The 23,608-nt window shown below is 45.9% G+C and overlaps 1 protein-coding gene across 1 annotated transcript; it reads left to right on the top strand.

Moving 5' to 3' along the window:
• The first annotated feature begins 361 nt into the window (after positions 1 to 361).
• LOC146341746 (vomeronasal type-2 receptor 26-like) lies at positions 362 to 22,174 on the top strand. The gene is made up of 6 exons (XM_084807648.1): positions 362 to 649; positions 10,038 to 10,269; positions 11,348 to 11,618; positions 12,294 to 12,483; positions 17,859 to 17,985; positions 21,273 to 22,174. The coding sequence occupies exons 1-6, from the start codon at positions 362 to 364 to the stop codon at positions 22,172 to 22,174; spliced, it is 2,010 nt and encodes a 669-aa protein (XP_084663774.1).
• Positions 22,175 to 23,608: the final 1,434 nt, after the last annotated feature.

Here is a 23,608-nt window from a genome sequence, read left to right as displayed (position 1 = left end):
TTGACCAAATCGTCTCCATCGATGTCAACTCATGGTTGTTCTTGTCCTCCTCCCCCTCCTCCTCTTCCTCCTCCTCCTCCTACTTCTTCCACGTATATCTTCTACTGTGCAAGCAGTTTAATAAATCGGTTTTGACTTTGTTTTCAGGGGTTATGCCAGGGACTGTGTTATTACAGGAAGACTTCCAGGAGTAGCAGAGAGCTAAAATACTGCCATACAATCTTGAATTCCACTTCTACACATAATTCAGGAGAGCAATCAATGCCCAATCAGAGCTAATCATGGCTATAACAAACTGTCTAAAATGCTTCAGCTATTGGTATTATTTTATTACATGGTGCATAACTTTCATTGCAGTGTGATGCCGAAGAACTACCAGCATATTTTAGCCTTGGTGTTTGCTCTAAAGGAAATCAATGAAAATCCCACAGTCTTCCCTAATGTCACCTTGGGGTTTCGCATCTATGAGAGCTACTACAACCCACAGATTACTTATATGGGCACGCTTGGTCTGCTTTCTACACTGCATCAATTCCACCCGAACTACAAGTGTGACGTGCAGAACAATTTGATAGCCATCATTGGGGGAATTTACTCTCTCATTTCTCTTGAGATTGCCACAATCTTGGAGGCTTATAAGATTCCACAGGTAGGTTTGTAGACATGAGTTGGCTTCTTCACCCCATAATAGCAGGAAGAACAGCCTTTGATATTTGAATTTTGGCCCTTTACCCCCTACATTTTGTTCTGATTTAGAAGGGTTTTCTCTAGTGTTTTTTTCAGTTCCATCACTACTGCACAGGAACCTAGTTACTGAGTTCCTTTTAGCTATAGAGGATTTATTCTGGTGGCAAAAATTATTTTTTCATAGAAGATGCAGTATTCCCTAATGCTGAGGTCCACTGTGAACATTATTAAAAAATCTGGGAATAGGTTTCATATTTTTTTAAAAAAAATTCTCAATGTAGTTTTTTTCTTCTTTTAAGAAACGTAGGTTGGATAACCCACACATTGTTCCATTCCATGTGTTGAAAATAATGGAATAATGTACATTAGCCTTCCAAAACCTTGAGCCGTCCAGATGTTTTGGATTTCAAGAGCCATCAGCAACCAATCATCAGGCATGCTGGGAGTTGTATTCCAAAACTTCTGGATAGCAGCAGGTTGGGGAAGTTTGATATACAGTGTTACTGTCATGTATGGGCTTTAGAACTACATTCATTGACTGCTAGAGCATCTAACTCAGGGGTCTGCCACATCTGGGGACATATTTGATCTCTGCAAAACTGTCCTGGGTTCTACCTTAAAATGGCTGCTGCAGACCTGGCTAGTCAAAAAAGACAAGTAAACTTCCAAGAATACTGAGTACAAGGTGAGATCTGGGCCACAACACACACTTCCTTTGAATCCAAAGTTTTCTGTGCTAACAGAAGCCTATTTCTTCTCTCTCTTTTTTCCTGCCCCATATCTCTGCCAGCCATTCCCCCCTCTCTTTTTCTCTCATACCCCAGATCCCTACCTAAACTTCCCCATCACACACACACACAAACACACACACATACACACACACACACACACAAACACATGAGATCACCACACATAGAAACTCTCTTTCCCTGGATAAGCACCCAAAGACTTTTTCTCTCTCGCTCTCTCTTATGCACACACACACAGTCAAGGACCCCATGTACCTATCATGTATGCATATATTCACAAACACAGGCCCTGTCCTTCCCAACTCCCCAGGCTGCTGAAGCTGGATCCCCCAGGACCCTGGCCTGCTTCCTGCTGCCATCCCTAGACCCCCAGGATGGCTTCCTGCTGGCTTCCCTAACCCACTTACAGGCTTCCTCATCCCCTTGTGGGTTTACCACTGACCTTCCTAGCCCTCTGCTGATCTCCTGACGTCCCCACTGCTTTCTAACGCCCCCCCCCCATGTCACATCTTTCCAAACAGCAGCAAAAGGGGTCCAACTTCCATCCCCTCCACTTTTCCGCTGGGTGTGCTGCAGAGGAAACTGTCAGCCTGCAACCATCCAGCAGTGTGATTTCCTGAAGATTCCTCTGAGCCACATGTGCAGCCCAGCAGCAATCCCAGGAACTGAAGGGGCAGTGGCGAGAGGCCCTCGCCACACTCCGAAGGAGCCCAGCCGCTCGTAAGACATTTTAGAAATAATGGAACATAAAAACCAGGAGGAGCAGGACAGCTTGGTGAGCACAGCGGAGGGTGTAAGGGGACACAGTGGTGACCACAGGCAAAGTGTTGCCTACCACCAGCCAGCCCTGCAGGTCCATAATTGCAGACCTTGGACTTAATGATCTGATGAGGGTGGGGTGGGGTGTTGGGGTTGACTGACATGATGGCTAAGTAGCATAAAACTGACATCTCCCTTCTCTCCTCCTCACCATTCTGTAATGCACAACTGGCTCTACATTCCTGGTATGTTATAGCAAACAAAACAAGAAGAACTTCCTGTTTACCAGCCCTGAGAAAAAAGAAATGCTCTGAGCATGTGCAGTTTTGCATTTTAAACTCACTTAAATCATAGCGCTATCATGTCAAGCGGAAGAAAATGCAGTGTGCTTCTGCTGCCCTGATGCTAGACAAATTTGCTTGGGAATAAGCTCCAGTTTGGTGTCGAAAAGAATAATATATTTTTAAAGTACAAATAATGAAATGAGCATCTGCCCTGTTGGCTGCCCCCAAGCCTAAGATGCTATATAATAAGAAGAAAGGACACTGTGCAAGTAACATCAAACCTGGTGGGCCTTGGCATGCCCATCCCACCCCAGGTGCTGATGCGGGACCTGCTTGCCAGTGTCCCCATCACCCTGCTGCTTTCTGAATGGTCATTTGGGGCCTTGGTACACAGGCACTGAAGCCCAACCCTCCTTGCACCACTGTCCCCTAACAAGCCAAGAAACACAGAACCCGGTAGCACAAAACCCAAAATATCAAGAATACACATTTCCTTTGCATATTATAATATAATGACCCTACTGACATGCTGGGAATCTTAGAGCATTCCTAAATGTTTCTACAGGTCTATCAGTCCGAATTATTTTAGATGGATAATTTTAATATGGAATGGTTCAAATAACTGTGCTAGGAAATATATAGAGATGATTTTGTAAAATAATCCCTCCGCTAAGGGTTCAACATTTTCAGAAAGATAACATTTCTTGGCTTCCTATAAAGGTCACCCAATTACATGGTTTTTAGAAAACATTTTGGGAGACTAATGACCAGGTAGCAATATATGAATACCTTTTCTTCAACATTGTAGTCATAATTCTAAAAGGAAATATTTCATAATCCAAAACTGGGTGATTTTTCTTTTTTTTTTGGATAAAAAACAAAAAAGCCTAGTTTATTTCTAAATATTTCCATCTTTTTCCCCAGGCCCTCACATCCCTACCCCCACTTCCATGCTACTGGCTGTGAGACAACAAGGCAGAAAAAACTGGCCTGGCCTGTGTTTCTCCTGCTTGTAACTTTGGTCTTTTCTATCCAAGCGACCTACTGTTCCCCCAGGGCATATTGCATGCAGAATGCTGAAAAACAAATGTGAAATAAATGTGAAAATGAAAATGAAGGCATTTGTTTTTCACATTCCTTGTTGTCTTTTCTTTTCTTTTCTTTCCTTTTTAATTCTTGTTACACTGAAAACCTTAAACAAATGAGGAAACATTTGTTTCATGCTTCTTTTTCTTTCTTTTTTTCAAATGAATGCACACTTCTGTTCTGTGACATACACATACACTGACTATCTCCTAGACAGAAATAGCCCAGCCACTGATCTCAATGCACCTCCAGGCTGGAATGTTGTATTGCAATGAATGTGGGGCTACCTTCGAAGACTTCTCAGGAAGTTCAGTTAGTAAAGAATATAGCATCTGGGTTTATCACTGGAAAATGTCACACTAAATATATATTTCCAGCTACTTTAATTATGATAATGGTTGTGATTCTTTGTATTTATATTCAATCAAATGAATTCCTGAGGTGTCATACAAAACCCCTTCATGGATCACTGCCTTGTTGTGGCGAAGGGGCTTGCATAACTCAGTGAAGCCATAAGCTATGTCGTGCAGGGCCACCCAAGTCGGACAGGTCATGGCAGAGAGTTCTGACAAAATGTGGTCCACTGGAGAAGGAAATGGCAACCCACTCCAGTATTCTTGCCAAGAAAACCCCATGGAACGTATCACAAGGCTAAAAGATATGACAGCGGAAGATGAGCCCCTCAGGTCAGAAGGTGTCCAATATACTACTGGGGAAGAGCAGAGGGTATTTCCAAGTAGCGCCAGAAAGAGTGAAGCGGCTGGGACAAAGCCGAAAGGATACTCAGCTGTGGATGTGTCTGGTGGTGAAAAGAAAATCCGATGCTGTAAAGAACAATAATGTTTAGGAACCTGGAATGTCAGATCAATGAATCAAGTTAAGCTGGAGGTGGTCAAACATGAGATAGCAAGATTGAACATCGACATCTTGGGAATCAGCGAACTAAAATGGACAGGCATGGGCGAATTTAATTCAGGTGACCATCATATCTACTATTGTGGGCAAGAATCCCTTAGAAGAAATGGAGTAGCACTCATAGTCAACAAAAGGGTGGGAAAAGCAGTACTGGGGTACAATCTTAAAAATGATAGAATGATCTCAGTACGAATCCAAGGCAAAGCATTCAACATCACAGTAATTCAAGTCTATGCCCCAACCACTGAGGCCGAAGAAGCTGAGGTTGATCGGTTCTATGAAGACCTACAACACCTTCTAGAACTAACACCAAAAAAAGATGTCCTCTTCAGCATAGGGGATTGGAATGCTAAAGTAGGAAGTCAAGAAATCACTGGGATAACAGGCAGGCATGGCCTTGGTTTACAAAATGAAGCAGGACAAAGGCTAATCGAGTTTTGCCAGGAGAACACGCTGATAATTGCAAACACTCTTTTCCAACAGCACAAGAGATGACTCTACACATGGACATCACCAGATGGTCAATATCAAAATCAGATTGATTATGTCCTTTGCAGCCAAAGATGGAGAAGCTCTATACAGTCAGTCAAAACAAGACCTGGAGGTGACTGTGGCTTCTTCTTGCAAAATTTCGGCTTAATTTGAAGAACGTAGGGAAAACCACTAAACCATTCAGTTTTGACCTAAATCATATCCCTTATGAATATAAAGTAGAGGTGAGGAATCAATTTAAGGGATTAGACCTGATAGACAGAGTGCCTGAGAAACTATGGATGGAGGTCCGTCACATTGTTCAGGAGGCAGCAACGAAATCCATCCCAAAGAAAAAGAAATGCAAGAAAGCAAAGTGGCTGTCTGATGAGGCTTTACAAGTAGCTGAGGAAAGAAGGGAAGCGAAAAGCAAGGGAGAAAGGGGAAGATATATCCAACTGAATGCAGAGTTCCAGAGAATAGCAAGGAGAGACAAGAAGGCCTTCTTAAATGAACCATGTAAAGAAATCGAGGAAAACAACAGAATGGCAAAGACTAGAGATCTCTTCAAGAAAATCGGAGATCTCAAGGGAACGTTTTGTGCAAAGACGGGCATGATAAAGGACAAAGAAGGCAGGGACCTAACAGAAGCAGATGAGATTAAGAAGAGGTGGAAAGAATACACAGAAGAACTATACAGGAAAGATCTTAATGTCCCTGATAGCCATGATAGTGCGGTCACTGAACTTGAGCCGGACATCCTCGAGAATGAAGTCAAGTGGGCCTTAGGAAGCATTAGTAACAACAAAGCTGGCAGAGATGACAGTATTCCTGCTGAGCTATTTAAAATCCTAAAAGATGATGCTGTTAAAGTGCTGCATTCAATATGCCAACAAATTTGGAACACTCAGCAATGGCCGCAAGACTGGAAAAGGTCAGTTTACATTCCAGTTCCAAAGAAGGGCAATGCCAAAGGGTGTTCAAACTACCGCACAATTGCTAGGGATGTACGAAAGTCACTTACCTGGTCTCGCAGCTTGCTTCGCGGTGGGGAGGAGGCGCTTCGCTTCTCCCCCCGAAATTCAGGCCGGGGGGGAGGCGCCCCTCCCTGCCTCGCCCGGCCGAAATTCAGGCCGGGGAGAAGCGCCCTGTCTCTCCGGCTGCGAACTTCAAAAGAAAAAAAAAAAAAAGCCCCGTGATAGGCTACGTAATGATTTACGCAGCCTATCACGGCTAGATTTTCAAAGTCAGCCGTGACAGGCTACGTAAATCATCACGTAGCCTATCACGGGTGACTTTGGAAAAAAAAAATAAGCACGTACGCAAATGGCGGCGGCCCATGGGCGCTGCCATTAGCGTTCCTTATTTTGACACGCCTAGTCTACGTAAAGATTTATGTAGACTACGGTGAAAATAAGGGCAACGCAGCGTAGCCTATCACAGCTGACTTTGCAGATCTAGCCATGATAGGCTACGTTAATCATTACGTAGCCTATCACGGGGGTGTTTTTTTTTAAATTCAGCTATAATGGCAGCGGCGGCAGCCGGTCAAAAGACCAGCTGACGCCTCCGGACGAAAGCCCGTCGAACCACCACCGGGACCCGCCGCTGGGAGGGACATTTGGAGGAGGTAAGTCCCATCCCGGAGGGGGGCAGGGGGGTGGAGAATTTCACCGCCGATTTCGGGGGGCCGAATGCATTGGCGCTCAGCCCCCCGAAGTTTCCCCGAAGTTTCATCCCTAACAGTTGCGCTCATTTCTCATGCCAGCAAGGTGATGCTCAAAATCCTACAAGCTAGGCTTCAGCAGTATGCGAACCGAGAACTACCGGAAGTACAAGCTGGGTTTCGAAGAGGCAGAGGAACTAGAGATCAAATCGCCAACATACGCTGCATCATAGAGAAAGCAAGAGAATTCCAGAAAAATGTCTATTTCTGCTTCATTGACTACGCTAAAGCCTTTGATTGTGTGGATCACAACAAACTGTGGCAATTTCTTAAAGTGATGGGAGTACCAGACCACCTTACCTGTCTCCTGAGTAACCTGTACGAGGGTCAAGAAGCAACAGTAAGAATGAGACATGGAACAACCGAGTGGTTCAAAATTGGGAAAGGAGTACGACAAGGCTGCATATTGTCACCCTGCTTAATCAACTTATATGCAGAGTACATCATGAGAAATGCCGGGTTGGATGAATCAGAGGTCGGAATTAAGATTGCTGGGAGAATTATCAACAACCTCCGATATGCAGATGATACCCCCCTAATGGCAGAAAGCGAAGAGGATCTAAAGAGCCTCTTGTTGAGGGTGAAAGAGGAGAGTGCAAAAGCTGGTTTGAAACTCAACATTAAAAAAACTAAGATCATGGCATCTGGCCCTATCACTTCCTGGCATATAGAAGAGGAAGAAATGGAAGCAGTGACAGATTTTACTTTCTTGGGCTCCAAGATCACCGCAGACGGTTACTGTAGCCATGAAATTAAACGACGCTTGCTCCTTGGGAGGAAAGCTATGGTAAACCTAGACAGCATAGTAAGAAGCAGAGATATCACCTTGCCGACAAAGGTCCGTCTAATCAAAGCTATGGTTTTCCCAGTAGTAGTGTATGGCTGTGAGAGTGGGACCATAAGGAAGGCTGGGCACCGAAGAATTGATCCTTTTGAACTGTGGTGCTGGAGAAGACTCTTACGAGTCCCCTGGACTGGAAGGAGGTCAAATCAGTCCATCCTAAAGGAAATCAACCCTGAGTGCTCATTGGAAGGACAGATCCTGAAGCTGAAGCTCAAATATTTTGGCCACCTAATGCGAAGAGAAAACTCTCTGGAAAAGACCCTGATGCTGGGAAAGACTGAGGGCAAAAGGAGAAGGGGACGGCAGAGGATGAGATGGCTAGATAGCATCACCGATGCAATGAATATGAACTTGATGATGCTCCGGGAGAGAGCGCCGTACAGGAAGGCCTGGCATGCTATGGTCCATGGGGTCATGAAGAGTCGGACACGACGCAACGACTGAACAACATACAAAACAGACAATGATGCAATAAAGTGTAACAAAACTCCAGAGGAAGGCAGCAAACATCAGTATAAACACAACAGAAAAACAATGCAAAGCCAGTACAACAAAAAGTAGTACAAAAGTAAACATAACGAAATAAACAGAAATGACGATCTAAAAACACATAATACCGAAGCTAAAACCTAAAAAAATGTAATAGAGATTAGATATCATTGATTTAATGATATCTAACAACAACAACAAAACCCACAGGTTAAGGACAAAAAAAGCCTTAACCTGTGACTGAAAGTTATAAAATTTTGACAGCAGGAGACCTTCCCTCAGATAGAGGTGTACGGAACTCACCTCCGAATCTGACGGGGGGTCTGCGGGGGGGGAGGCAATCCCTTCCTCCCCCCGGAATTAAGGATGTACAAATGTCACTTACCGTTTTGATTCGTGGCATCCGCAGTGGTGGGGAGGTGCTCCGCGCCTTCCCCCAAAATCCTACCCCGGCCAGCTCTGCTCCATGGTGAATCTGCAGAGCCACCAGCCAGGTGCATTCGTAGGTCTGCAAAATTTGCAGGCCTGTGGACGCAAATGGCAGTAGGGGGATCAGCTGATATTTCTGTCCCTTCACTGAGCCCTGATAGGCTATGTAAATATTTACGTAGCCTATCATGGCAAAAGATAGGGGTGCAAATGATGGCCACTATGCCATTTGCGCCCCTTTTTTATGTCATGATAGGCTACATAAATATATAAGTAGCCTATCACGGCAAAAGACAGCGACGCAAATGGCAGCGGCTACAGCGGCCGCCATTTGCGTTCCTGTCTATTGCCATGATAGGCTACGTAAGTATTTATGTAGCCTATCACTGCCTCTGCAGGGACACAAATGGAGTCCCTGCATTAGCCATGATAGGCTACGTGAATACTTATGTAGCCTATCAAGGCAAAAGTGGGGAGGCAAATGGCGGCTTCAGATGTGGCCGCCATTCGCAAAGCACCGCGAATGGCAACAGGTAAGAGCTCCGTTCCGCATGCGTTTCACGAGGTGGGGGGCGGGGGGTTTCACTCCACCATGGATTTCCGGGGGCCAAATTCACTGGAATTCAGCCTCCTTGGGATCTGTGGTGGCATTCTCTGACATCCCTATGCAGAATCCTCCCCGGCCCACTGCGAGGCCACGGAGCCGCCACGCGGGTTCATCCGCTCCCGGACTGTTGGTCTTCAGGCACCATTTGCATCCTTCAAGCGCTATTTGCATCCCTGTCTTTTGCTGTGATAAGCTACGTAAATCTTTAGATAATAAAAAGATAAAAGATTTACATAGCCTATTATGGCAAAGGCAGGGACACAAATGGCGTCCGCTACACTTGACGCCATTTGTGTCCAAAGACCAGCATCAGTGCATGGGACAGGCAGCAGCGGCCGGCAGAGGATAGCTGGCAGCAGGTAGGATCTGGCCTGCGTGGATTCCCCCGGTTGGCAGAGGTGCGTCTTTCATTCCGCCGCAGACTCCAAGGGGCTGGATTCTTAGAATCCAGCCTCATTGGAGTCTGTGGCAGAATTCTCTGCCATCCCTACCCTTGGGGGGGGGCAGCATGAAACCTGGTGGCATCACCCAAAAGACCACCACCACCCCAAAGCTCAGAAAAAGGGGACACACGGAGGAGGGCCTCTTTGGCCATGAGTAGGCACATACGGGAACTGGTGTTCCATGAAGTACCGAGACTACAAGCCATGAAGGGCTTTGTAGGTCAAACCAGCACTTTGAATTGGCCTCAGAGGTGACCAGGAAGCCAGAGCAGATGAGTCACAGCTAGTGCAATACACTCCAGTCACAGACTCCTTAACAGCAACATTGACCGTGAATCCATTTCCAGGCAGAATTCAACGTACTGAATCTTAACTATAGAAGCCTACGTGGCTGAAGACCAGGGCAGCTAAAGGAGTGGTGTCTGCTACGTAAGCCTGCAAAGACACTGTGTTTCTCATTCCAGCAGGTCCTGTGCAAGGTAGATCAACACCATCCCATTCCCCCAGCCTGTGCCCTCCTTACCGTTATGTTTGCTGCTTGCATGTAGGCTCTCCCTGGAGTTCACACAGGTGTTGCACGATCTCACCCGGGTCTCCCAAGAGTTCTGTGGCCACTTGTTCCATTTCCTTGGGGTGAGCGAAGGAGAGGACAGGCAGATGCTCTAGAGAGCCCTGCAGACTGCTCTCCCACCACAGCAAATGCCAATGCAGGACAGCAGCTTAATGGGTTCTACAGAGCACCCCTGGAGGCCACTGAGGTGGGGTCTCCTTGTAGGGGCGGTGAGGAAGGGAGCAGAGTGGAGTGGTGCAATTTCTTCCTCACCCCACTTCGCCACCTCATGCAAGTGCTTCACCCTGTTTCATGGTTGGGCCAGCATTCCAGCATGTAATGTAAATTGGCTGACGGAACAGGCTCAATCCACTGTGCTAAATTGTTTTACCATTCACATGATTTTTAAAAAATATTAATTGTCATTTTGTGATGGTGTTCTTAGCTTTTTCTTGTACATTACTTCTCCCATACATTTAGGGAAGTGCATCCTAAAAATCTCTTCAACACACAAATAATTGAATCAAGATGATTCTATAAATGGTGCTCTATCAATAAAATGTTTAAAAATCCCTGAACATTCAACTAGCATGTCAGCAATGAAGGTTTAGATAAGCCACTTCTGTAACTACCTACATTTATGTAAAATCTCACCTGCAGCTTTTGAGATCTAGACCATATTTATCCATGTAGGAATCTTACCCAATCAGGTTTTTGCTAAAACTGATTTCATGTGCACACATCACTCACATACAGATGTTATTCCATTCATAAAATATCACTGCATTCTATTTCAGCTCACTACTGGACCTTTTTCCCCAGCCTGGGGTGACAAAGCACTATCTCGTACTTTATACCAGATGGTCCCAAATGATGCTCATCAGTACATTGGGCTTGTCCAGTTACTTGTACATTTCAACTGGACATGGATTGGACTCTTTACGCTGGATAATATGCATGCAGAATGGCGTTTGCAAAAATTACTGCCAATGCTTTCACAGGGAGGCATCTGTGTTACCTTTATAGAAAAAATGACAACCTTTGGAAAACGTGGTGGAAAGTCATGGTCATCGCTCAGTGAATTGGAAGGACATTCAGATTCAGCTTTCATGGAAAGCAAAGCCAATGTGTTTCTTGCTGATACTGCAAATCCACATATAATTACAATAAGCTTGTTCATTCAGAGATCAGCCCTAGATTCACCAATAAGTAAGTTATGGATTATGACAACATATTGGGATTTCACAGCAAGCACCATTTTAATGGGTCACGATATACAATCCTTGCATGGTATGCTATCCTTCGCAGTCCACTCAAAGGACCCATTAGGATTCAGGGAATTTCTTCAGAGTGTAAATCCTTCCTGGGCAAAAGAAGATGACTTCATCAAGGTATTCTGGGAGAAGGCCTTTAACTGTTCATTGAAACAATTCCGTGAGAATGGAGTGCTGAAGAAAGACTGCAGTGAGGACGAGAAACTGGAGAGCCTTCCTGGAACTTTCTTTGAGATGAGTATGACTGGTCACAGCTACAATGTTTACAATGCTGCCCTTGCTGTGGCACATGCTTTATATTCCATGTATGTATCAAGATCCAAACACAAATTATGGGAGTCTGGAAGAAAGCTGGTGCCCTGGAATGAGGTGGCATGGCAGGTATTTCCAATCAAAGCCACATCTTTCTTTTCTTTGTTTGGATAGGGAGGTGGCTGTGTAGAGGGTAAGCTGGTACCAGTGCCAGCGGTATTATGTCCTCTTTACATTAAAAGCCTCAGAAGTTACACATGAAGCTCTTCCCAGCCTCTCAATGGAGCATTTCTTAAAGTCATGCATAGGAGTCATTAGGTTTAAGGTTAAGGTTAATAGATATCACTTTGCTCAGTGTCTCCATCTCCTTTTCCTTTTCTATAGAATCCTGGTCAGTAACTTATTTTTTCCAGAAGGGCACATTAAGACAAAATGGAGTGAGGGGCATACCATAATTCCCAGTTACCCAAAATGATCTGCCACAAATTTCTATTTCTACCTGGTTAGGAAATGGGGCAGACGACTCTTCCCAAGGGAAAAGTTTTGCATCTTTCTAGCCACAGTAAAGTAGTGAGAAAGCAAGACCCAGACTGATGTAAGATAATCTCAACCTTCCTAGGATAAGTACTTGTCAGCGTGATCACGAAAATACTTTGTTGTCCATTTGTGTGTTTTTGTCTTTGAATTTAGCTCCACCCTTTTCTGAGGGGCATCTCATTCAACAACAGCGCAGGAGAGGCAGTAGAGTTTGATGAAAATGGAGAAGCAGTCACAGGATTCGATGTTACAAACTGGGTGATTTTCCCAAATCAATCCTTTCTGAGAGTTAAAGTGGGAATGTTCAATCCAGTAGCTCCTCCCGGAAAAAAGTTAACAGTCCATGATAAAAGCATCATGTGGCCTAGGACATTCAAGCAGGTGAGACAGCAAGGATCTTGCCAGATGTAGCACAACTTGATTGTTTCAAAATACTTTACACCACCTTTCGTGTCCAACATATCCAGGTAGTGTGCAACAAAAGAAATACAATATAAATTACAGAGTTGGGGGAGTGCCTTTTTCGTTAAGGTGAGTCACACACACACAAGTTCCACCAGTATAAGCCTCAAAATTCTACTGATTATAAAAAAGTGATACATGATATCCACTTTCTACCTGATGAGGTCTACAATTGTAGAGACTTGTGATAAAAAATTTCCACAGGTACAAGGAGTTAAAATCTGCTGAAAAGTGACACATTCACACTTTTCTCCTATTTCATCATGGCATTTCATATATAACTTCTAAATTTTGCTAAAATCAACTGATGTATTTATTCAGGATTGCTGAGGCTAGGGATGTTGCGGGAACCCAACTGGGTCCAAAAGTCCACCCCCCCCCATGTTCCCGAGACTGTGCCCACCGAGATGCTGTCCTCACTTGCCCCCCGCATGCAACCTGCCAGACTCACCGTGAGCCCATCGGGTGAGCGCCCACCATTTTCCTGCCTTTGGTTTCTGCATAAAAAAGGAAGTTTAAAAAATGTGCATATTTAAATATGTGCAGTTTGGGGCCAGAAAATCTTACAAAGTGCAATATTAGAGGTATAATGCCACTAATATTGCACATATTAAGCTTTCCTGGCCCCAAACTGTGCATAAATGCACATTTTTTAAACTTCCTTTTTTACGCAGAAACCAAAGGTGGGAAAATGGCAGCCTGCCGAGCTTGTGGGCGGCACGAGCACGGGTCTGGGAGGAAGCCAGCAGGGGCGGTGCTTCAGCGGGCACCCGGAGGACCCAAGCTGGGGTGGGTTCTCACATTCCAAGCTGAGGCGTGCCTTTCTTTGGTTTGTCAAGGTTCTGACCAGTGGTTAACAACTATTAAGGATTTTTTGTCCCATTACAAACTACAGTCAGGGCTAGAAATGTTGGAACAAGGATAATTGTTTGGGCAGTTGGCCTCTGCCACCACATTGAAGTTGAAAGGAAACACACCCAGATGGAGCGAAGTCACGACTTTCAGCTGTAATTCAAGAGGCTTGACAAAAGTGGGGCACTAACCATTCAGGAAGTACAGCCAGTGGCATACACTCCCCCCCCCCATCACTGGTGGCTCATAAGTAATGGAACAAACCAACATTGTTTAAAACGTAAGGATCGCCTTTAATACCTGGATGAAAATCCTTTGCAGTCAGTGACCGCCTGAAGTCTGGAACCTATGGACATGACCAAATGCTGAGTTTCCTCCCTCAAGATGCTTTGCCAGGCCTTTACTGCAGCTGCCTTCAGCTGCTGCTTCTTTGTGGGTCTTTCTGCCTTCAGACTTGTCTTCAGTAAGTGAAAATCATGCTCTATTGGGTTGAGAGCAGGTGACTGACTTGGCCATTGAAGAACTTCCCACCTCTTTGCCTTGAGAAACTCTTGGGTAGCTTTTGCAGTATGTTTTGGCTCATTATCCATCTGCAAGATGACGCGGTGTCCTATCCATTTGGCAGCATTCAGCTGAATCTGTTCAGAAAGTATAGCCCTATACACTTCAGAATTCATCCTGCTGCTTTGATCAGCAGTGAGGTCATCAATAAACACCAGTGACCCGGTTCCTTTGGCAGCCATACATGCCCAGGCCATAACACTGTCTCCACCATGTTTGACAGATGATGTGGTATGCTTTGGATCATGAGCTGTTCCTTTCCTTCTCCAAACTTTTCTCTTCCCATTATTCTGGCACAAGTTCATCTTGGTTTCATCAGTCCAAAGAATCTTATTCCAGAACTGGGCAGGCTTTTTTAGGTGTTTGCTGGCAAAGGCTAATCTGGCCTGTCTGTTCTTGAGCATTACCAGTGGTTTGCACCTTGTTGTGAAGCCTCTGTATTTACATTCATAAAGCTGTCTCTTGACTGTAGATGTTGACAATGACATGCCTACCTCCGCAAGAGTGTTCTTGACCTGGCTAGATGTTGTGAAAGGGTTCCTCTTCACCAAGAGCAGAATTCTGCGGTCATCCACTGTAGTTGTCTTCCATGGTCTTCTAGGCCTTTTGCTGTTGCTGAGCTTGCCAGTTAATTCCTTCTTTTTCAGGAAGTTCCAAACTGTTGTATTGGCCACTCCCAATGTTTTTGCTATCTCTCTGAGGGGTTTATTTTGTTTCTTCAGCCTAATGATGGCCTTGTTCACTCGCATGGACATAGGGATATACGAAAGTGACTTATCTTTCTGCGGATTATGTTGATGGTGGGGGGCAGGCATTCCGTCCCTCCCCCCGGAATCCTGGCCGGGGGGAGGCGCTCTGTTCCTCCCCCCCCGGGAATCCTGGACGGCCGGCTGTGCTCCACAGCGATTCTGCGGAGCCGCCAGCCGGCTCCACTAGCAGCCAGACATCCGGCCGCTGGCTAGCAGGGATGCAAATGGCGGCGGCTGTAGCCGCCGCCATTTGCGTCCCTGCAGTCAGCCGTGATAGGCTTCGTAAATGTTTACGTAGCCTATCATGGCTGATTTTAAAAAATCTACACTATTTGCGTTCCCCTTATTTTCGCCGTCTTAGTCTACGTAAATGTTTATGTAGACTAAGACATGCCAAAATAAGGGACGCAAATGGTGGCGGCCATGGTCGCCGCCATTTGCGTACGCACGTTTGTTTGTTTTTTAAGTCAGCCATGATAGGCTACGTAAAGATTTACATAGCCTATCACAGTGTTTTTTTTAAAATCTAGCCATGATAGGCTACGTAAATCTTTATGTAGCCTATCACTTTTTTTTTGTTTGTTTTGTTTTGTTTTAACCTGGAAATGGCGGCAGCAGCAGCTGGTCGGAAGACCGGCCGCCGCCGCACCGCCGCCGCCAGAGCAGCCGCCGCCAGGAAGATCCGCCCAAGGTAAGTCTAGTCTCGGGGGGCTGGGGGGGCGGGCCATTCTGCCACCAATTTCGGGGGGCCAAATGCGCTGGCATTCGGCCTCCCTGAGATCCATGGTGGAACTTTCGTACATCCCTGCATGGACACCTCTTTGGACCTCATGTTGGGAGTTCCAGTGAACAGCTACCAAATGCAAATGTAACACTCCGAACCACCTCCAGGCCTTTTATCTGCTTGATTGGTCATGGGGTACCCAGGAAACAGGCCACACATGGCCATGCAGCTGCTTGTCAGCCATTTGTTCCATTACTTATGAGCCACCAACAATGGGGGTGTGTGTATGCCACTGGCTGTCCTTCCTGAATGGTTAGTGCCCCACTTTTGTCAAACCCCTTGAATTACAGCTGAGAGTCCTGACTTCGCTCCCATCTGGGTGTGTTTCCTTTCAACTTCAATGTGGTGGTGTACAGAGGCCAACTGCCAAAACAGTTATCCTTGTTCCAGTAGTTCTGGCCCTGACTGTATGGCAGCAAATGCTTGTGAAGGTTTGTCATGTATGTGGAGTGTCATTCTGGAGCTACAATGCTGCAAGTACTTCCATGTTTTCAAAGGAGTTTGCAGAGGAAATCAAGGACATTCGGGTTCAATGCCTATGCCTATATTTATGAGATGTGACTTCACAACATCAGGCATACGTTACTAGACATATTGGGACACTAGCGTTGGGATGCCTAGGGGACTTTAACACTTCCCCCTACCCCCCTGCTGTGGTCCCACTCTGAATCAGACAACCCTGACTCCACTTTCCATTGCCAAACAGGAATGTGCTTGCAGAGACCTATTCTGACAGTTGTGCACAATACGTGAAGGGCTAAATGGACCCACGATGACCCTAGGGACAGGGCTTTCGTACGTGCCCATATCCCACTCCCCACATTACCCCTACACACCATCCATTGAATGCATGCCTAGGGCTTCAGATACAAACAGATTGCTTCTAACTGCTATAACACCTCCAAATAATTTTCTGCCAACCCCACCAATGCAACTACCCATCTCCCTCTCTCTCTCTCTCTCTCTCTCACACACACACACACACACACACACTTTCCTTGAACATCTCGGGACCTTCAGGCTTTCTTAAAGAACATTCAAATACCCCTGCCCTCCGCCTTTGAAGGTACTCTCCTATCATGTACTGCTGATATATGTATGCTGCCAGTATGTATGTGCCATTATCATGCATGTCACCTGCAAATCATAATTTGTTTTGTGCAGGCATTGGTCTTGGTTGATTTTTTTAAAAGAACAAAAAATGGACCCCCACCCCCATTTCACATCTACCGAATAAGGTGGAAAAGCAGGGAGAGCTGTGTTGGCTCAGCCATGGCACATACATGCACCTAAAACATACATGCACTGCCACAACAAAGCGTTGTTGTTGTTGTTTTTACTTATCATAAGGGGTACCACAGCAATTCCCTATAGAAGAGAGTGACACCTGATTGATGGTGGTGATACAAAAACACACATACACACACACACAGGGTAGAAAAACCAGCATGAGGGTGGGGGTGGTGACCTTTATCCATAACAGTTTCATATTGATCACTGGCAAAATCCTCCACCTTAGTTTGGGCTAGGAGTGCCTGTACCTTGTCTTGGGCAAAGGGACAGATTGGGGATGCTATTGGGAAACTGCCCACACTGCTGCCCAATGGCTTCCCTGACAAAGCTGGCTGAGGGGTCTCAGATGTGGTGTTGGAGAACCCTAGAACTATGGTACTGGAGGAATTGAACATCCACGCTGATGCTGCCTTAACAGGACCAGCTCAGGATTTCATATGACAACAATGGGGTTGTCTTGGTTTGACATTGAACTAATGCATAAGGCAGAGCTCACGCTTCATTTGGCCTTTGTCTCGGGGCACGAGGTGGGTGGCCTGGATCTTGCTGCACTGTGGCATGGTGAGGTGTCAGAAGCCATCAACATGGTCACTCAGGCCCCTTCACGCCGGCGTGATCCCAAGCTGGCCTGATTCGGCATGCAATGAGTCAAGCCAATTCATGCTTTTTTTGGCGGAAGGGTTGTACAAATCCTGACTTGTGCAAAATCACAGCCAGAAATAGCACAATTTGCATAAAATCACAGCTGCAAATGATCTAAGCTGCAATTTTGTGCAAATTGTGCTATTCATGGCCAGGATTTGGCACTAATCCACCTGTGAATTCACCTCCCCACCCCCCGCTAAAGTTCTTGAGTTTCAGGATCTATCATGCAGCTTGGCTTGCAAAAATGGAAGCCAAGCCGGGTCCATGACGGGGATCTGTTGAACTCTAAAAGGGCCTAAGCATCTATCCAATTTAGAACACCTTGATACTTGACACCTGCAAGTGAAACCATAATGATCAAAACATCTTTTTCTCAGTGCTGTCCATTCTCCACTGATGTTTCTGATTAGGTGCTGCCCATTTCTGTGTGTAATGACAACTGCCATCCTGGTCACATCAGGAAAAAGAAGGAAGGGGAGCCATTTTGCTGCTATGATTGTGCCCTGTGTCCTCAAGGGAAAATTTCTAATCAGACCGGTAGGAATCATGGTTCTTCATAGATGTCAAGCATACTGCATCTCACACCATATCCAGCAAAACCAGTGTAATAAAAATGTGCATGGCCTTTGGTCTGGAAGGAGTAAGAAAATGTTACTGATCCTTGAATATCTGGCTATAGGAAGAGGTCTTGTTATACAAGAATGCAGACCTCTCTTTTACATTCAGGCCTAGGTATGCTTGGTCACACATTCTGATAGGGATGTACGAAAATTCCACCACGGATCTCGGGGAGGCCGAATGCCAGTGCATTCGGCACCCCGAAATTGGTGGCAGAATAGCCTGCCACCCCCCCGCCACCCCCCGGGACGAGACTTACCTTGGGCGGATCTTCCTGGCGCCGGCGGCAGCTCTGGCGGCAGCTGCAGTGGCGGTTTGGCGGCGGCCAGTCTTCCGACCAGCTTCCACCGCCGCCATTTCCAGTAAAAAACAAAACAAAAACGTGATAGGCTATGTAAAGATTTACGTAGCCTATCACGGCTAGGTTTTTTTTAAAAAAAACTGTGATAGGCTACGTAAATGTTTACGTAGCCTATCACAGCTGACTTAAAAAACAAACAAACGTGCGTATGCAAATGGCGGCGGCCATGGCTGGCGCCATTTGTGTTCCTTATTTTGGCACATCTTAGTCTACGTACACATTTACGTAGACTAAGACGGCGAAAATAAGGGGAATGAAAATAGCATAGCGTCCGCTACGCTATTTGCGTTCCCCTTATTTTCGCCGTCTTAGTCTACGTAAATGTTTACGTAGACTAAGACGCGCCAAGATAAGGAACGCAAATGGCGGCGGCTGTGGCCACTGCCATTTGCGTACGCGCGTTTGTGGTTTTTTTAAAGTCAGCTGTGATAGGCTACATAAACATTCACGTAGTCTATCACGGCTGACTGCAGGGACGCAAACGGCAGCGGCTATGGCCGCCGCCCTTTGCATCCCTGCTAGCCAGGGGCCGGATGTCCGGCTGCTGGTGGAGCCGGCCGGTGGCTCCGCAGAATCCCTGCGGAGCACAGCCGGCCGGCCAAGATTCTGGGGGGGGGAGGAACGGAGCGCCTCCCCCGCCCAGTGAGCATTCCGGGGGGAGGGACGGAACGTCTTCCCCCCAACCATAGACATAATCCGGGAAAGGTAAGTGCCTTTCGTACATCCCTACATTTTGACACTAGTCTAAACATTGGATTGATGGTTTGTTTCAGTTGGAAATGTGCTTCATACATAAAGGAAAGAAGGAAGTTATATATATAGCCAGCTACTGGCAAAGAAAACAGTGCTGTGTCATCACATACCAGTGGAGACTTTGTGGGAGCCCAATAATTCAATGTTTCTTACATAATACAAAATAAAAAGGAACCACTCCATATGCAAAGCCAGGAGCCAGGGGGAAGGATTATCGTGTCTGCGTAAATTTTGCTATATACACTTATAGATAGACAACAGGCAGAAAGACAAGTCATCACCCTTAGCTTCCAATTTCCTGGCTTGTTTGAGTTTGACCCAAGATGAGATAACCTTAATTCTGGTGTTAACCTGGCAAGATTAATGGGGCCAGAATGACCACCAGACATATTCCTTAATAGTAAGAGGCAAAGTTTTCAAGCACACCTTCTGTTAAGGAATTTGAACAACAATCCCCCAGAAGGGCTTGGAGATGGTTAGAGAAGATGACTCAACCTTATTCGCCCCCTCCAGCAAGGCGCGGGCAAGCTAGGTGTGAGTGGGAAACAGTATCATAGAATCATAGAATAGTAGGGTTGGAAGGGGCCTACAAGGCCATTGAGTCCAACCCCTGCTCAATGCAGGAATCCAAGTCAGAGCATCCCTGACAAATGGCTGTCCAGCCTCGTCTTGAAGGCCTCCAGTGTGGGAGAGCCCACCACCACCCCAGGTAATTGGTTCCATTGTCGTATTGCTCTTACAGTCAGGAAGTTTTTTCTGATGTTCAGCCAGAATCTGGCTTCCTGTAACTTGAGCCCATTATTCCGTGTCCTGCACTCTGGGATGATCAAGAAGAGATCCTGGCCTTCTTCTCTGTGACAACCTTTCAAGTACTTGAAGAGTGCTATCCTATCTCCCCTCAGTCTTCTCTTCTCAAGGCTAAACATGCCCAGTTCTTTCAATCTCTCTTCATAGGGCTTTGTTTCCAGTCCCCTGATCATCTTTGTTGCCCTCCTCTGAACCCTCTCCAGTTTGTCTGCATCCTTCTTCAAGTGTGGTGCCCAGAACTGGACACAGTACTCCAGATGAGGCCTAACCAGTGCTGAGTAGAGGGGAACTAGTACTTCCCGGGATTTGGAAGCGATGCTTCTGTGAATGCAGCCCAAAATAGCATTTTGCCTTTTTTGCAGCCACATCACATTGTTGGCTCATATTCAGCTTGTGATCGACAACAATTCCAAGATCCTTCTCGCTTGTAGTGTCGTTGAGCCACGTATCCCCCATCTTGTAACTGTGCATTTGGTTTCTTTTTCCTAGGTGCAGAACTTGGCATTTATCCCTATTAAATGTCATTCTGTTGTTAAATGTCATTCTGTTGTCAAAGTAGAAGAACTTTGAGGAGACAAAAGATACAAAATGGGAATGAGAGTGAAGTGACCTATAAACTCTGAAGCACTGGGGGATAGTATCTCCCACTCTGGAGATCTGATGAGGGAAAGGCCGTATTGGATTGCTATTTTATTGGATGGTTTTCTTTCACCTCTATTCAGAAGGGATGCGGCCGCCATTTGCGTCCTTGCAAGCAGCCATGATAGGCTACATACGTATTTACATAGCCTATCATGGCAAAGAGCAGGGACGCAAATGGTGGCCACTATGCCATTTGCGTGGCTGCCTTTACTTTGATAGGCTACATAAATACTTATGTGGTCTATCACGGCAGCCTGGAAGGACACAAATGGTGGCCGCTATGACAGCTGCCATTTGCGGCCTCAGCAGCCCGGCCGCGGCCAGAACTCCAGCTGCAGATGGCCCTGGCCGGTGGCTCCGTGGAGCCTCTGCGGAGTGGAGCCAGCCAGGGAGGATTCCGGGGGGAGGGACGGAGCACCTCCCCTCCACCGTGGATGCCCCTGCATGGAGCCAGGTAACGGATTCGTTCATCCCTATATCAGAGGCATTTTTTTCTTTTCTTTTCCAGACATGGATTAAGGCAGATGTATTTGGGCAATGCTCTCTGATAGGGATAGGATATATGAATAATTCAAGACAAGTTACTTCTCAGATTGCATCAGCGCTCTATCTCTTATTAAAAAGTACTTCTTTTTCTTTCCAGATATGGATTCCTGTACTGAATGTTCAGAAGATCACTATTCAAACTTAGAACAGGATCAATGCATTCCCAAGGTTATAAGCTATCTCTCCTATGAGGAACCTTTGGGGATTTCATTGTCTTTGTCTGCTGTTGCTCTTGCTGTGATCACTGCTTTGGTACTTGGAAACTTTGTGAAGCACCAGGACACTCCCATAGTCAAAGCCAACAACCGGAGCCTCACCTACATCCTGCTCATCTCCCTCCTTTGCTGCTTCCTCTGCTCCTTGCTGTTCATCGGACAGCCAAAGAGGATAACTTGTCTTCTCCGGCAAACAGCCTTTGGCATCATCTTCTCAGTTGCTCTTTCTGCTCTTTTGGCAAAAACCATCACTGTGGTTCTGGCATTTATGGCTACCAAACCAGGATCCAAGATGAGGAAATGGGTAGGGAAAAGCGTGGCCAATTTGATCGTCATTTCCTGCTCCTCTATTCAAACAGGAATTTGCTTGATTTGGCTAAGTACATTTCCTCCATTCCCAGATATGGACATGCATTCACTGACTGGGGAAATTGTAGCAGAATGCAATGAAGGTTCAGTCACCATGTTCTACTCTGTTCTGGGCTACATGGGTGTTCTGGCCATTGTCAGCTTCACAGTAGCTTTTCCAGCCAGGAAGTTGCCAGACAGTTTCAATGAGGCCAAATTCATCACATTCAGCATGTTGGTCTTTTGCAGCGTTTGGCTCTCCTTTGTTCCTGCCTATATGAGTACCAAAGGGAAATACCTGGTGGCCGTCGAGATCTTCTCTATCCTAACTTCCAGCGCTGGCTTACTGGCTTGCATCTTTTTTCCTAAATGCTACATCATGGTGTTCAGGCCCCACCTGAACATCAGGGAGCAAATAACAAGGACAAAAAACTAACAAGGAATACCAGAAGTTGTTTCCTTTTTCCAAAATGTGTGAATATCTGTTCTGAATTGCTTATGAATAACAAATCATGGTCCTACTTCACCCCTGAACAGGGCCGCCTATTATATTGAAAAATGTGGGATCTGATCTATGCAAATTAGTTGCATGTTTTTCCTTCTGAGTGCATCAGAATTCCTTCCTAGCAATGATCAGCTTGAGGACATTGCTGGTGACTACAGACCTGTTGTACCTTTGGCCTTTATACTGCACAAGGAGTCGGGTGTACATACTCTGACTAAATTCAAAATCTATCTCTATTTGACATTGATTGGAGACAAAGGCTTGGTTTGCACATAATGGCCAACTGTGGTTTGAACAACCCATAGTCAATCAGGGCCATACCAGAGCAAGAGGGTGTTGTGTTTTCTATACACTTGCCACTTCTCCTTTATATCCAGTTTCTTAAAAAAAATGGAATGCCCCATCCCTTAGTTGTTTGATGCAGCTTCTCTACCCAGAGCTCCAGGTTGTTGTAGGGCAAACAAACCAGAGGTTTACACATAATTCATTCTTGGATTAAAACCCTAGTGTGTTTGTCCCTCAACACCCCAGAGTTACAGATATGGATGTCATATCAAACAACCAGGAATGGGGCATTCCTGGGTTTTCTGTAGAACTGGATGCAAAGCAGAAGCTGTGAGCATGTGGAAGCAGCACGCCTGGTCTCTCTCATGTGGCTATGGCAACTCATGGGTTAAACAACCCATGAATTGCCACAACATATGAACCAGTTGAATGGGTGTCAGTTTTCAGTTTGTAAATTGGGATTTTGTAAACAAAGTGGGTTGCGCCTAATAAATGGGAACAATGATGCCACCATAAAAATATTCATACTTCCACATCATTGGGCACCCTGACAAAGCCACATAAGAACCACTGAATTCATGGCAACTTCTTTGGGGAAAGCACAATGGAGGCTGGAGGACAATGTGACAGGTGGGGTGGAGGATGGGTCACGAGGGGCAGAGCAGTCTGTGAATCACTAACGGTTGATCCCATACCTCAAAAAGGGGAAATAGATGTACTTGAACATGCAAGAAAGGGGTGGGGAAATCACACAGCCACACAAAAGCACTTCTTTGGATCTGTTCCAGGAACAACTCCCATTCTGCAGAGAATCAAGTCACTTTAAGATCATAAATCACAGTGAAATGTGCGTGTGTGTGTTGGGAGGGGGAAGAAGTCACACAACTACACAAAATCATGAACTCGCCATTGCTAAGGATGATATCCTATGATGATATCCTCAGAGCCACACAGCGATGGCCAGATTAAGGTCATGATGGACACAGGGGCTAGCTGTCTCTAGCGACCCTCTACTCTGTCCCCAGGACTGAACCCACACACAACACTTGTACATACACACACAGAGACAATGACATAAAA

This window comes from Heloderma suspectum, chromosome 6 (genome assembly GCF_057233095.1).
Source record: "Heloderma suspectum isolate Gila_16-S chromosome 6, 16-S_ref, whole genome shotgun sequence".
Taxonomy (NCBI): Eukaryota; Metazoa; Chordata; class Lepidosauria; order Squamata; family Helodermatidae; genus Heloderma; species Heloderma suspectum.
The sequence above is the reverse complement of the archived record's forward strand: the minus strand, read 5'-3'. Positions and strand labels throughout refer to the sequence as shown.

Bases quoted from the DNA above. Each gene is read 5' to 3' on its own strand.
- LOC146341746 (XM_084807648.1), top strand. From the start codon at position 362: ATGCCGAAGAACTACCAGCATATTTTAGCCTTGGTGTTTGCTCTAAAG. The intron at 11,619-12,293 runs GTATGTATCAAG...ATTCAACAACAG, and splicing joins GCACATGCTTTATATTCCAT to CGCAGGAGAGGCAGTAGAGT. The intron at 17,986-21,272 runs GTAGGAATCATG...TTTTCTTTCCAG, and splicing joins GAAAATTTCTAATCAGACCG to ATATGGATTCCTGTACTGAA.